The sequence below is a fragment of the Plectropomus leopardus genome, chromosome 20, assembly GCF_026936395.1.
Source record: "Plectropomus leopardus strain MGB_pleo_1.0 chromosome 20, ASM2693639v1, whole genome shotgun sequence".
Classification (NCBI taxonomy): domain Eukaryota; kingdom Metazoa; phylum Chordata; class Actinopteri; order Perciformes; family Serranidae; genus Plectropomus; species Plectropomus leopardus.
In genome coordinates, this window is record NC_142195.1 from 13,042,424 (window position 1) to 13,058,770 (window position 16,347).

The 16,347-nt window shown below is 41.0% G+C and overlaps 1 protein-coding gene across 1 annotated transcript in view; it reads right to left on the minus strand.

Annotated features, from left to right (window-relative positions):
* The window catches only part of pappaa (pregnancy-associated plasma protein A, pappalysin 1a), a 120,640-nt gene that overhangs the window by 74,855 nt on the left and 29,438 nt on the right, over positions 1–16,347 (minus strand). The window contains exons 7-9 of the mRNA XM_088071170.1: positions 13,920–14,421; positions 2,479–2,607; positions 2,211–2,302 (exon numbers count right to left, since the gene is read on the minus strand). Of these exons, the coding sequence (XP_087927296.1) occupies positions 2,211–2,302; positions 2,479–2,607; positions 13,920–14,421 (723 nt within the window). The remainder of the gene's footprint in view (positions 1–2,210; positions 2,303–2,478; positions 2,608–13,919; positions 14,422–16,347) is intronic.

The window sequence follows — 16,347 nt, forward strand, 5'->3', positions numbered from 1 at the left end:
CCACCCAGAGTTAAGGTCTGGAACGGGAAGCTTATGGAGTGGAGGAGAGGGGAGCAGAACAGGGAGGTTGCCTGGGCCTCATTGCTCTCAGCTCTCAGCTAAAGCAGTGTCAGCCGGTGGGGTTCCAGTTAGGGGGAAAGGCGGCATTCTGTGCCAAGTTGGCCGGGGCCTCCTCCTTGAAATTCCAGCCCTCTCCAGCAAAGCCAAAAACTCAAGTCAGTTCTGTGCTCTGGCGATGGTGAAACGAGGGGCTACTGAGGGGGCATACAGAATACGCTCCCGCCACTCACTCAGCGGGAGCAGAGGCGAGGAAGAAGGGAAGGAGCGAGACATGAGGAAGCTCAAACAGTGGCTTGTGAAAGCTGTAGAAGTAATAGGTAGAGTGTGAGCTAAAGAGAGAAGAGGAGGAAAAGGATGGAAAAGGAGAAAAGGTATTGCTACAGTATTTGAAGTCGGACAGGGAAAGGATAAACAGATAATGAAAAAGTGGAAAGGTGAATGAGTGCAAGGGCAAAACGAAGAGAGGGCTACAGAAAAAAAAAGATGAACAACGATGGACAGAGACAGAGAAAAGAAAGGTCCAGAGGCTGCCAAAGCAAGCTATATATATTTTTTTCCTTTTTGCTTGTTTGACAGCACCCCCAAGCTACGCTGACAACATGTCAAAATGGGGGGGGGCAAATCTGACCTTCAAAACATTAACTTCTGCGATAGCGGGAATATGAGAGTAAAAAAATCAGATAGCATTTCCTTTATGTTTTATCTGCACCTGCATTTACTGTGGCTTGGAGCCTTATTGAGGCAAACCACTGGGATTGTAACGCCAGGTGGGGTCATGTGAAAAGAATGATTTTCAATTTCAGCAATTCCAGATATAATTCGACTCAATCGTGTGAATAGCCTATTAAAGCTTATCCAGACTGTAGCGCCCCGGCCCTGTTGTATATTTAGTGTCAATTTTCCATCCAACTCTCTTTCACTATCCAACACACTGACAAGCAGACACTCTCTCACACATACAGACAGATGGACAGAAGGTCCCATCATTATAGTGTCAGATTTCTGTGCAAAACTACAACTATGTCAGACAGTGTTGGACACACACACAAACACACACACACATACAAACACACACACATACATACATGCGCACAACCCTGAGCACTGCAGTTGGTGGAAAAACAGCCCAGCCAACGCAGTCATCCAGCAATCTGACAGGGATTAAGTGGCCACTTCACAGAGGCTCACATGTGTGTGCATGCATGTACTGTTCATGCACACACACACATACAATCACAACAGGGGGGTGAAATGATTGTCTACAGCAGTAGAACTGGACAGAAAACCATCCATCTATTCATAAAACAAAACAATGTAGGAGATGCCAGTCACTCAACTATATAAGATACAATGACTCACCTTTTAAGAAAATAATGATTTCCAGATTTTTGTTTTTTCTTAACAGGAGGTCAAAGTGATTATGATATCTAATGGCATTTCTAATCTTATGAGAAATGCAAGTACTTGCATGGAAGACACCCAGGTGTTAAATTTGTTCATTCACAAAGTTACCCTGTGGGTCTAATCAAAAACCTTCCAGTCTTGTGCTGAGTTGTCACTGCTTTCCTGCAGCGATAGTTTTTTTTCTTTTGTGTTTTTTTTTTTAACCAAGACATCAATGTGTTGCCAGGATATTTGCACAAAAAGCAGTTGTTTTTTTGCAGGATGGTTCCAAGACTGCTTTTCCAACGGGGACTGCACACCCAAAACTGGATATTTTAGGCCAAAACATGATCTATTCCTTACCATAACCAAGTGGTTCCGTAGTTTTGGAACTGTGTAACCGCTAATCAGATGGGCTGTCCCAGCATCAAGTGGGCTGCAGCCGGCCGGTAAACTTTTTTTTTCCTGTGAATTTTTTTCCCAAACATTGCAGATGGCAGGCCGTGCAGCCCACAAGGTGAGCCAGCCCATCTGGCATCTGCCAGAATAGCCAGATGGATAGCCTGGCTACCTGTATTTATTACAACCACATGCATCTACTAATGGCAATAGAGCAGACCTGCATGAGAAATCAGGAATTAAATACTTTGATAAAAGTTGCACTGAAGGTAAATTAACTCTTCAAGTGTTTTCATCAACAGCAATACAGAGAAAGAAACCTGTGAGTGCATTTTAACCTTGACGATACTTTTGTCCACTTGACTTACCAATGCAGTTGAAGAATGGCTCCTTCTTGCACTGACTGGAGCAGCCATCCCCATTCATAGAATTCATATCATCACATTCTTCTCCTTTGGAACTAAAATAGCAAGATGAGGTACTCAGAAAACATCCCCACACACACTCACTGCCAAATTGATAAATACCAAATGAAACACACTAGGAGTAGAGTTTATTTATTTATTTTACAGAAGCTTCTTTGCACAGCATGCATTTCACGATTTATTTTTTCATGTGAGAGTGGGTGCGTGTTACCTCTGGATGCGTCCATCCCCACAGTAGGGTGCCCCCAGGTCATGCACCAGCGGTGGGGAGGGCTCACTCTCACTCCGGCTGGAGATGGTTTGGACCTGGTAGGTGTACATAATATGTGGCGCCACATCCCTGCACAGACAGAGGAAAAGATCACAGTAAGTCCACATATTTTGGGATAATGTGAAGCCTAAAAAAAAAGTCTGATAAAGAATCACAGACAAAGAATGGAGAAAGAGCAACTGAGAAAGATTCTCGGATCAGGCCTGTGGAGAACGGGTCGATAGGACTCCTGCTCTGTTTGCTAGTGTGTGTGCTGTAGCAATCTTTAGGTATCTCAAGTACCACTAGCACATCACAAATTAGAACATCTGTCTCAGCACACACTTCCACACATCTACCTATCCAGTCTGTGTTTAAGCACTTTGGGTCCAGCTATATTTTGTTTCCTCATCACAGTGATTCAAGGAGCCATCATGATAATTACACAATGGACAGGAGAAATACTGGGGACTACTCACTTTGCCGGTGTTAAGTCGCCAATGATGGTTTCTTGAGTCACCATGATAAGGAAGTCTGAAAAAAAAGTCTGAAAGGAAAAAAAACATAAATGAGAAAACCAAAACCATAAACGCAAAAAAAAAAATCAAAGCTGTAAATGAGAAACCTTAAACAAAGCAACAAAACAAAACTCAAGGAAAAAAACTGTACTTAAGAAACAACACGTGCAAAGAGAGGGTGCTGTCATGACATTAGTTGTCCTGATTTTCTTGTTATTTTATGCTTGCCCTTTCTCTCTGATCTTTTGTTTGCCTTTACATGTTACCATAAATTTTGTAAGATCTGGTTACTGGTTTGTGTAAGCTACTTATCAAATACATGACAAAAATCATGGGTCACTTCAGACTAAAAAAAACAACAAAAAAAACAAGGCAATTAGCCTGTTTTAAGACAATGCATTTCACCATGACAACTCTCTTAACAAGAAACAAAACTAAGAACAAATTTTTAAAGATATATATGTAAAGGCAAGCAAAGGATCTGAGTGTTAATGTATTTATCTATTTTCAAAAACAGGATGACTGATTTTCACATCAGCACTCTCATTTGCAATTGTGTTGGTTACAGTTTTATTTCCATTTTGACTTATTTTTGTCTTCCTTTTGCTTTTAGTTTTGGTTTCTCATTTGTAGTTTTGATTTGTCGCTTATGGTCTTGGTTTCTCCTTCATGGTTTTCTTTTTTGGCTTTCAGAGTTTTTGACAACATTTTGTGTTTGCTAGTGACAGTGTGTACATAAGACTGAGGACAAAGGTTAAAACACCATTACTGTGTATTCCAATTTTGATTCAGATATGTACTCACTTAAATAAATTATGTTATTGAAATGCACTCTGTTTTGTTGTGATTTTTTTTTTTCTGCATTGATTGTTGTTTGAAGATTGTCTTGCACAAACCATAGTTTCCATTTAATGTCATGTATGTGTAGTGTAATCCTGTTTTGTCTGAATGGCAGGTGATTACTATGTTAGATGACTAAGAGGGATCCAGTTCCATGACAGACTAATTACTGAGTAAAGTTAAAATAGATTCAGAAAAAAAAACATTTAATATGGTAATGTTTTAAAGAAGATGATGTACTCATATGGGATTAATATACTTTGACTGATGGATTGCATAACTGTTTCAAAAACTAAATAAATAATTATATAGAATAGTTCGAGCGAAATCAGTAAGAAAAATTACAGTTAAAAAGTTCCAAAATTCACCTCAGTCTCATTTTTGGTCAGCGTGACTATGTCTGCACTGCAGAGAAGATGAGTGGAATGCATATTATATGTTCTCCATGTCATTCAATGCGTAAGGGGATAAGAATGCATAATTGCTGTGTACAATGATGACTAGTTTTGGTTTAGTGCATGGCAAAAATTAGGTATATGGGTGGAGAACAACATCAGTAAATGAGGGTAAATATGACTGATAGGTTAGCTTATAGATCATTTTATGTGGACCATCAAGTACTATAGATCTAATTTTGGAATGCCCTCTGCAGTGCTGTAAATGGATGCAGGGATACAGGGATGCAGGGATACTACTCACATCAGTACCAGGGCTGGATTCATATGCCCATTACACAGGAAAACTTAAATACTCATACAAATATATGCTGGCACACATACATGCGATACTTAGTAACACACTGCCAGCCAACTTTATGGCCTTCAAACTTAAACAAGAGTACACAAGCATGAACCACTACTCTTATTGCTGCCATATAATCCCCAGTGTTATTGCAATGCAGCACCAGCAGCAAACATTACCACAAAGGTTTCACCCAAGGCCGAAGATAAAGCAATCAAACCAAGAAAGTGTTATGAGCTCTAAGTCAAACCATTTCATTGAACATTTTAGTCCACTAATTACAGAGTTGGTTTGATCCCTGGCTCCTTCTGTCCACATGTCAAAGTGTCCTTGGGCAAGACAGTGAACCCCAGGTGTGGGTGAATGTGAGGCATCCACCATTTATTACCTCTCCCAAGGAAGTTATGTTTTTGGTTTAGTTTGTTTGTTCATCTGTTTCTTAATAGGATTGCGTAAAAACTACTGGCTTGATTTTCATGAAACTTGGTGGAATGGTCGGGGCCAGCTACTTGTAATCCTTTGGGGTTGCATACACATGTAGTTGCTCAAACTTCATACAGAAGCAGCAGTCTTTATGGAGAACTTATTCGACATAATTCTAAATGTTTTGAATTATATTCAGACATGTAAAGTGGTTGCACTTGCAGATTTGCATATCATAGTTAAAGAAAAGACCATTGGCTTTGGTGGAGATCTGCACTCTCTGAACTGCCCCTTTAGTATTTAAGTGCAGTCAAAGGTTTAAAAAGACATGTTGAATGAAAGAAGCAGGTGTTCTGCGTAGCAAACATATATATAAAAATATATTGCATGAATGGTGTTCTGGTAAGTGTTTGCTTGTGCAATCATGTACTCATGCTCTTCCAAAGAAAACAGTCACAACAAGAAAGAGTATGTGCTTCATGGCATTTCCGACAATGATCCGTGGCTTTTGTTTTCTCTCCTCATCTACATTTCGCCATTTCTCTGGTGTTTGTTCATCACATTCCCGACAGACGAAAGTAGACCAAGTTCAAGTTAACTGTGATGCCTCAATTATAAAAACTGATGGACCTGAGGATCATGTAACAAAATGAATTTCCCCACAGCAAACTTCGTGCCTAGGATGAGATATTTATGTTGGCTTTATTACTATCAACAGAGAATGTTTGACCTGACAGACTCTCTTTTATACTTTAGTATGTCCTGTTCTGCGATGTTGGCTCATGCTGGTGTAACTCCAGGCTACACTCAAACATGCCCCCTCTAATTGAATTAGTTTAGCCCCTGGAAAAGTCGAGCTGTGGGAGACTTTATCTTTGAGGAGAGCAAACACACAGAATAGGCGGAAAGAAGAGAGAAACGGATATAGCTTTGCAGTAAGGCAGTGCACAAATTTCCTTTTTATGGATAATGAGAAATTCTGGCTATCATACTGTAAGTAATCCAATGCACAGAAAAGTAATTGCGCTGCTTGATCAGGCCACACTAAGAGACGTGGTCACGCAAGAACAAGCAAGAACAAAGAGACAAGTGGTGAGATCCGGCTGTGTGGGAAGTAAACAGGGAACAGAACAAGAAAACAGAAAGAAATCAAAAGAAGGAGAGGTAAGGAAAAGGCAGGAGTAAATGGGGAAATCTAAAATAGGGCCTAGAGTTATATATATATAGGGAAGGGGGCTTCTGTGGAAAATTTGATGAGGTAACAGTCATCTCTTCCTCATTATGCAGAGGTTTATGCTATCGATCTTCCCATGGGTATTCAGAATCAAGATAGTGCTTTCCCAATAGCTTTGAATCAGCGGATTCTTAGTTATTCATGATATAGCCTATTATTGGAGAAGAAATGTGTTGATGGTGTACTGCAGCTATAGGTCATGGTAACTGACTGAGCACGCAATGGTGATCTCATAGACTACAGGCTGTGATTTGTGTTCATAGCCAACATCAAATTACTTTAGGAAGTCTAGCTAGGCGAACAACTGCAAACCAATGAAAAGCGTAAAAAGTGACCCATTGAAAAAACTTTTTTAACCAGATCCTCACTTTCTTCTGTGAAAAAGCCATTCAGGTCTAAGATCTAGACTTAGACAATCCTCAATTAAGCCTCATTTCAGCAGTCTGGTTCAATTCAGTACAGTTTGCTGTACATTAGGGGCCACATTCACAACTTAGCCTAAAACTTTCTAATTAGGAGTCCTAGCTCAGAAGTTATTCAGGAACATTTTTAGAGTAACTGTGCTAGGACGGGACAGAAACTTTCTGAGTGAGACGGTGTGGTTGACCCTGTTGGCAGATTTGATGCATTCACTTAACGTGATTGATTGTCACAGATTCCACTTTCTCCTCTGCTTAAGAAACTCTTGAGCCTCTTAAAAGTCCTCCTCCCTAAGATGTTTTGTTAATTATTCGTATCTTTACCATTACCTAGACTTAAAATTCTTAGAATTCTGAAATTCTTAGAAAACATCAACATCCTGAGCATTTTCATAGAATTGCTCAGGAGCAACTCTTTGTACAGAGAAGCTTTATGAATACAGCCCTAGAATGGTTACTTTTGTGTTTCCATTTGGCACAAGTTGTGGATGGTACCAACAGAGCTGCTCCATTCTTTACCATTTTTTATTACCCCTCTGTTGAGTAACTAGCACACTGATCCAATACGAAAAGGTGAAGCACTGCAGTCCATTTATTTGAGACAAGGAGTCATTGCACAAACCCTCTATTTTTAAAATATCACATTGATTACCATAGGGGACGATCATCAATACGCAGACGTACCTCTGCATCATCTGTGAAGTGGAAATACACCAAGGGCAGGATGGAGCAGTGACACAGTGGTTACCTGTCCAATCCTGCCTATATTTAAGGGTACGGTCTACAGTGGAAATACAAAACGGATCTAGGGTTTAGGTACATGTCCGTAAAGTTCTAAGGGTACTATTCCAAAGTTGTTTGGTGGAAACGCACTTTTGTTTCCCCAGACTACACTAAGAACCCTGATGCCAATGTGTCATGAATCGTTACCTGCTTGGGCCACATAGGCAGCTCCCTCTTATCAAAGCACCAGCAGGCCATGATTCTATACTCCTATGCCCTGTCACACACGAGGGCATTATGGTCCCCGATAAAGTTCTTTGCTCTGCTATAAAGATTATTAAAGATCAGATGCTGTCTTAAAAATTAAAAGATCAGAACTACTTTGCCCAGTGGTAGCCACTGTACTTCTCATGTGAGGCAGCTGACTATTATCAGTTTGACGATTTGTTTGTTTGTAACATACTTTAAAAAGGTAATACCACGGGAAATCAAAGTGTTTCGAAAAAGGCTATAGAGGTTATTTAAGGTCATGATCTATTCCATAGGTAGTGTTTTAACCGCATGCTGGACTTCAGTATGCTGCTAAGCAACATATGTTACCTGGGCATTATAGTGCACCTTTGATTCTAGAGGGTCAAGAGTGCAAATCCTCATAGCGTGAAAACAACGCTTTAAATGTAGCTTTCAACCTGTTCCCAATTAGGTTCATGCTTGATTCCTCCTGACCTCACTGCTAATAGCCATGCTGTGTTAGGCGCTGCGGTTGGCAGCGGGGAAGAATGAAACAGAACAAGTGGTGCAGATGTAACATACTTCCATAAATTCTCCATCCTTTAGAACTCGGTGAGTGGGATATAAATAAGAACATTTAGAGAGACCGAGACATTAATAAACAGTACATTTCATGGCCAGCAAGATCTCCAGGTCTCACTTGATGTGGTATAATCATTTGACACATGTGTGTATGTAATGGACAGTATCCTGTGATAGACATGACTTCTGGCAGCCATCCAGACTTCATAAAACCACACTTTCATCTGTAACTGATTAGATATGATATGCAACTCATGTGAGATGCAGCTCATACTACAAAGGACTTTACTCCAGTCAAAGGCAAGGTGTGGTGTGATGAGATTCATTCATCATTGGTGCTTCTCTGTGCACCCAGACATCCTCAAGACCCCTGTAGAAATAGAGGTTTTATCTTGGCTCACGCTCAAAGTCAGGCACAAGGCACTGGAATATGCGTTCAAAGGTGTTTTGATAGCACCAGGTGATTACACATGGAAGCATGTGCTAATGTATGTGCCTGCTACTGAGAGCAAGAAGTGTGTTGCTGTGTGCCTGTGTTCATCTGTGTGTGTTCCTGTCTCCACTGGTGTGTGCGCTCGGCTTATGTGTGAGCATGCATATGGATGTGTTTCCGTTCTGTAGCTGCTTGTTGTTCTTGGCTGAGAGATCCCAGATGAGAAAAGCAGATAAGTTTAAGGAAGTTGGGAAAATATCTTAGATTGAGCCTGCAAGAACAACAAATAGGGCACAGCTCCTTTTGTCAATGTGGCAGCTGACATGCACTTGAGGTTTTACTGCTATTAATTTTACACTGTATGGTATTTAACGAACTAAAGAGTGTAGACATAAAAGAAGTACTTTAAAAGAGACAGATGAATGCAAACATGCACAAATACTAGAAAGGTGAAGTCTGTTGTTAATAATGCATTAACAACAAAATCAGATATTGTACCATTCAACTACCCCAAACCGCAAATCAATCAGATTGGAAGTTCCCTTGGTCCACTGTCCTCAAACATCATAGCCTCAGCAAGAAATGTAGGAGTCATCTTTGATTCTGGTCTTACCTTTGAACAACACATCACAAAAGTTGTCCAGTCCTGTTACATCCACATAAGATCCATAACCAAAAATCAAATCCATTCCCCAACCTGCTGACCTTGAAAAAGTCATTCATTCCCTGATCTTCTCTTGACTGGATTACTGCAACTCCCTTCTCTCAGGCATCACTCAAAAATCACTCTCCCGCCTCCAACTGGTCCAGAACACAGCAGCTAGGCCTCTTACTGGTTTTAACAGATGACATCACATCACTCCCATCCTTGCTTCCCTCCACTGGCTTCCTGTCTGTTTTAGAATTTATTTTAAGATTTTACTGATCACGTTTTTAAAGCACGTTTGGGTCTTGCTCCAAAATACATTTCTGAAATACTGACCCCTTATGAGCCAATGTGCATCCTCAAGTGCACTTCCAAAGTCGTGGCGTAAATCAAAAGAAGACTGTGCCTTTGCCATTAGGGCCCCTGGGCTTTGGAATGATCTGCCTCAGGAAATAAGGCTGGCAGAATCAGTGACATCCTCTAAATCACTTCTTAAAACTCACTTTTACAGACTTGCTTTTATGTGATCTTATCGTTTATTTATTCATTTTTAATCTCTCTTAATCTGTTCATTAGTTTTGTCGCTCATCCTCTGGTTTTTGGGCTTTTTTGGCCTTTATTTGATAGGACAGACGGTATGTGTGAAAGGGGAGAGAGAAGGGACGACATACAGCAAAGGGCCGAGGCCGGAGTCGAACCCACAACCACTGCAACGAGGAGCCTCTGTACATGGGGTGCTGCTCTATCCACTGAGTCACCAACACCCCTTATTAAATGTTTTAAATTTATTTCTGTGTTCATTTATTTGTTATTTAAACAAATGGTCATTCAGAGGGTGAAGTATTCTTTTAAGGATATTGTATTTTTTTTAAAAGAACTACTTTTTGAGTGCTGTCCAACCAAATTGGTTTTTAGCTATTGCAAACAGCCACAAATTTTCTCCTAGCCTCTCCTACAAGGCAATCATAGTGTTACACTGATTTGTATACACAAAAGAGACTGAAATAGTTATGTAAAGAATGAAAAAAGGAATTGAAACAACCACACACCAATCATAGTTTGAAATTGATGTCACTATCAGATTGTCGGTTTCATAAAGAAATCGGGGGTCAAATGAAAGTCAGAGTGTACTGGCACCTTTTTGATACCTGCAGAGGATACTCACAACGATGACTGCCAGTGCACTGCGCTATTTTTCCCAATTAGCCAGAAAGGGTTTAGCTAAAAAAAAAAGAAAAAATATAAAAGCAAATCTAGCATCTTCTATATATAATGAGAGTGGATTTTAGGCAGCAGCAGCAGAGTAACTTTGGGATAGATGGGGGGTATAATGTAGAAGAGTTGTGCAGAACCATGGTAGAGTCAGATTACAGAGGGGTGTGGGGTAGCACTGATGCTGGGGGAGCTGCCCTCTCTCTGTTTTGGCTGGGAGGTCTCTTCACATCAGCTCTAAGACAGGCTTTGACTGAATGACAGCTCTGAAACCCACATTAGGAAGAGGATTAGCCGATGGGCTGGGGTACCTCAAAGGGAAGGGGTCAAACTAACCCAATCCTCCTACCCTCTCTCTTCATACTCTTTCGACCCCCTAATGTTCTCCTCCATCACCTCTCGCCCCCCAGTGATTTACCCCCAACTGGTCCAGTCTTCCAACCCTGCGTCTCCTCCTCACTTGACCCTTCTTACTCCCTAACATAATTTACTCTGTCACCCTGACCTCACAGCCCTTAGTCATTCCAAACTAACTACCACCCATGGATGGAGCCAAGATGTCAGTTGTCCTCTTGCTCAGTTTGCCCCTGCTCAAGTGAAGGGCAGTGGCCTGATAGTGGGAGGTCAATCAACCCCCCCAACCAGGACCTTAGTCACACTCTATCCAACCCCATAGAAACATGTTGCAAGGAGAAGCGGGTTACTGTGTGGTCAACAAAAGCATTTCAGCAGCTGCGCCAAGGGCAATCAAACAGAGCACTTCACAATGGATTTGTGGCATGCCAAAACTTCTGAGTGAACTTTGCGCTTTACTCTGTAATGTCAAAGGCTATGTTGGTTGTCAGACAGTGAGGGCAATGGGGCATTATCTTCACCATCACATCACATCATATAACATATCTGACAAATTTCTTGGATGTCCAATACGTCCAAGAAATCAGACATGTTGGATAAATCTTTCACTTATAAGTTGTTGAAGAATGCCACGTTGGTATTACAAACTGGAACCTATTTGTATTTCATTTACTTGGTTTGAGTAGCGCCATGACAAGTAAGCGGACCACATGGCATATCACAAACAGATTTCTCCCCATTAACATCAAAAGTTAGAGAAGCTCATGTCCATGCACTGATCAATAACTGACAGTAAGAGAAGTGAATCAGCATGTTTTCATTCAGTCGTTTTTATATTTTAGTTATGCTTTTAAGAGTTTGAGTTTAATTTCTATTTTGTGCCAAACAGATTTTAGGTAAATTCTTTATAATTCAACTAGGGCTGTCAAGCCATTAATTTTTTTCAAAATTGTGATTAATCCTAGAATTTCAATAATTAATCACAATTAATCACATTTTTAATGTGCATGTTTTCAGTTCTATTATTTTGCATTACAAAATAGTTATAAAGTCCATATTGACAAGGTGAAGCAATTCTTACCATATTGTCTTGATTAGGAATCAAATGTCAGCAAAAAACTACATGGGACTAACATAAAGTGGGCATGTCTGTAAACAGGGGACTCGTGGGCACCGGCAGAATTCATTTTCATTCAGATATCTTGAGGTCAGAGGTCAAGAGACACCTGTGAATTGGCCAAGACCATTTGATACCACTGGATTACTTAGGTCTTCTAGTTTCATATGATAGTGGTATCACCGCTCCAGCTTTAAAACCCAGCCTGATATAGTCTCTTAAAGACAGGAATGTCGGCCAGCAATTAATGCTACCAGGAAAAAAAGTGTCATGTACCGACCTTAATTAGGTCATGTTAATGCTGACAGCCCTAAAAACAACACATAAAACAAGCCAAAAAAAAAAGTATCTCTTCATTTACTCCTCATTTCAGTGCGTTGCGTTTCTGATAGCAGTAGCACACATACTAACCCTCTATAAAAGTAATCTGACCATTTAACAGAGACAAGATCCCCTATGCTCTCACAACAGAAAATAGTCAGTCAGTGCCACTGACCACTACCACTGGAATGTGACCACAGCTAGTGAAATACACCACAGCAGTGAAACTACCTACAGAACATCAATAATCACTGAAGTGTGCCAAAACCCCCAAATAAATACATCCCTCCTGCCTCCCGACAGCCTTCCACAGACGCAGCCATTCAACCAGGAAGTTGTGTATGGACACTTTGTGGAACTTAGGTATCATAATTCCATCTTGCATAACATGCCTACTCACCCTTTCGCCTCTTATCAAGCACTTTCCTTCTCATGTGAACCGCGCTGACAGCACGATGTGCGATGGCACAACACGCAGCGGTGCCATGTATAGCACAATCTTTATCGAGTCAGCACATTCCATGAAAGCAAAGCACTAAACTCTCACCACAGTGTGCAGATAATACCTTTAACAAGCCATCTGTTTGCCCTTGCTTCATGGAACATGGGAAAAAACAAATGTGGGCAACGACTGACCTGTGACTTAGGAAACAAATGTTGGGCAGCAGATTTGAAACTCCAGAAGCGGTAGCGGCTTGGTAGTGCTCCTGGGGGTATTGAAAAGGATATCTGGCATCCTAAGAACATATTTTTGTGGATAGTTTCCACAGATAAATAAACACCTTCTTACTGGCATGTCCAAAAACCCCTAATTACATCACTCTGAAGCAGGAAACTCAATGGTGATCATTCAGCAACTTTCAACTTATAAAATACAATACTTGGAGTGAAAACAAACCACAGCACGTCCAATGTATTGGTATTTAGAGTTTTCTTAACTCAGGAATGTCAGGGAGGACATGTTGAGATTTAAGGCCATGACACACTAAGCCGACATCAGAGAACTAGCAGCAATGAAAGCCCCCTGCTGCGTATCTGTCACATTGCCATGTCTTAGCCAAAAAGTTGCACACAAACCTACGATTCACCAGCACGTATACCCTGCATCTATGGAAATTGAAAGACAGTGATGATGCTAGTTAGCCAGTTAGCACATTAACAACACAATCTAATGCTGACAGAGCAAAGCATATTTACTGTGCACCATTGAACAACAGCACAACTCAACAAGGAATGTTTGTGTTAAGAGCTCAATGGTTAAAGAAAAACAATCTTACCTTATATAACACATTTGTTCCGAACTCCCTCTCTCTTAACTTTAGCCCTTTGATTAAAATTTTCACTTCTGTTTCTCTTCTGAGCTGAACTGCCAATCAGTGATTTCATTCATCGATGGGCTTCACCACTGCTATCACTAAAATAACATACCGAATCAGCGGGAAAAAAACAACGAGGTTTGATGATACACCGCGGCCCCAAGGGCCTTGGATGCTCTCCATCGGCCCAACGTGGGCGGACCATTAGCTTGGTGTATCATTGCCTTTATGGATGTTGCCGATTTGATCTTTGTACACTCACACAAAAATATTCACCTACCCGGTCACTCACCTGTCTGTATATCGGCGGGTAGGTTCATTCAACATCAGACCGTGTGGTGCATGGGTGAAGGGTGGTTGGCGTAACAGGCGATATCGTAGTGGTTGGCAATGCCTACAAAGTATGCAGTCTGGCTTGGATGCCAAGAGGGTGGCATCAATCTCTAGGTGCTGCTCCATTGTGAAAAACTGTACCCCATACACTTCTTCCTCTATGTCCAGATTCAACGTCAGTGGGGTGTCACAGAAGACATTGCTGGGACCCAATGAAATGTTGTTCCCGCTGACAGTCAGGAGCAAGATGTTATGGATCGCTGGAAGTGCTGTTTCCTCAGGGCTGAAGAAGGTGACCCACACAGTCAGGGAGTCTGGTACCAGTGGGTAGGGGAACTCAAGCTGAAGCATGCAGCCTTGGAGAGGGCACTCCGACAGGCCAACAACACCTTGCTCGATCCCAGCATTTGGGCTCCAGGTGCGCACGCTTGGCTCGCAAGCCTGTTCCACATCTGGAGGGCCTGCGGATACAAGACAGATACAACAAAATGACATTTAACGTAAATAAGACACAACAAGCAAAGGTTGCCTGGCCATTTCCTACATAAGCATAATGATTGATTGCTAAAATACATAAAGAAGTTTAGTAATTTATATGAATATTATATGCTACAGGTCATTTAATTTCCTCCAAGGATGCAAATATTAATCTCTGAATGGCTAAACAAAAATTCAAAAGCTAATATCTAATTTTCACGAGTGCTGACCAGTCAAGAATTTGCATCAGTGATGTTTATAGTGCATCAACACATCTTGCAACATCAAGGTAGATGTGAAACTGAGAGTTCATTGTGAGTCCATCTGCAGAGGAAAGGCAGAGCTGAGGTGTGTACCTTCTGAGAGGGGCCTGCACAGGGTTCTCACTTCAGCACAGTCATTACAACCTCTAACAGTCACACTCCAGCCATATTTGGAGTCCACACACAGCTAACTCGCATTATCCCAAGTGACGTACATTAACATTCATCAAGCACTTTTAGAAGCCAGCAAGCAGCAGACACTATGTTCTCCCTCGATTTCCTTTTGTGCATTTCCAAGCTGGCAACCAACGAAGCCATTTGCTAACCTCATTTCTGGGCACCATGCAAAATTCCAGTGTTTAATCAAGTGAGGACTGAATATGGTTTCCAAGCCACATTATCTCAACACATTTATTATTGTACTGTAAGTGTGTGTGTGGCCAGAGTGGAGGTGAATTAAAGAAAAAGAGAAAGAGAAACAGAGAGAAAAAGAAAGAGAGGGAGGGAGAAAGAGGAGGGAGGGGAAGCTGGGAGAGAATGAACTAAGATACTCCAAGAGCTTGGCTTTGCCCGGCTTATGTAGTCCTAGCTATCTGGGTACATTTTCATTGAGTTTGCAAGGAAAGGAGCTGTAGCCACTGAAAATATTTTGTAATGTCAGCTATTATGATGGGCCCTGGGCCTGCTCTGGCGCTGTTGCTAATGTGGTTGGAGATTTAAGAGGAGACAGAATAGGAGTGTCATCCACTGAGTAACCTGAGGCAATGTAAACCGTATTTCAAGGATGCAGCGATGTATCTGTGATTGGCAGAGCAATCTGAGCAAGGAAAAGGGATTGAAATTCAACATTGAAACCATATGGATTTATAATTTATTATTTTCTTAATTGCAGACAGACCTGCTATCTTCAACAGGTTATCAGAACTCAGCATGAAAAGATATGCACGATATTTCATATCAACGTCTCCGTCCTCTATAATTCACAGCAGCACACAGCTGCCCTGAAAAAATATCTGAAGTGTTTGACCTATAATTCCCCAAGTGCGAGGGAGATGGGGCCCCAAGGTGACTGGACCATCCAGACCTAGGCTTTGAATATGAGCCATTCATTCGCTGTTGATTACCAGATCCCATCTGGGTATTAGTCTGATGACAAAAACACCCATTCCTAGAAAAATTACATAAAATACATTAGGTATCCATGCAGAGTAATTGGCACTAGGTTAACCCTTTGAACCCGGAGTGACATCTGTTTTCTTGTGCTGCTTTCAGATGCCTTTTACAAGTATTTAAACCTTTGGACCCTGAGTAAGTTTGTGAAATTTCTTTCTAAAACTTGGGAAATGGGCAATGAGTAACTTGGTAAGAAATGTTCCACATGTTGCAAGAAATTATAGTATTTAGACAATTATTTAGAAAAAAAAAGAAAAAAGCTAGGGAAAGATGTCTAGAGAATTTTTTTTAGGCAGGCTAGGGAAAAATATATCTCTAATTATCACATTTACATATTTAAATTTATTTTACGAAATGTTTATATTTCACACTTATTCTTTGTTCTTTTACTAATTTTATGTAACTGTAACCTTTGACATTAGCATCTAGTACAAACTGAACTGACAGTGATGTACTCTGTTGCTGGGGTCATTT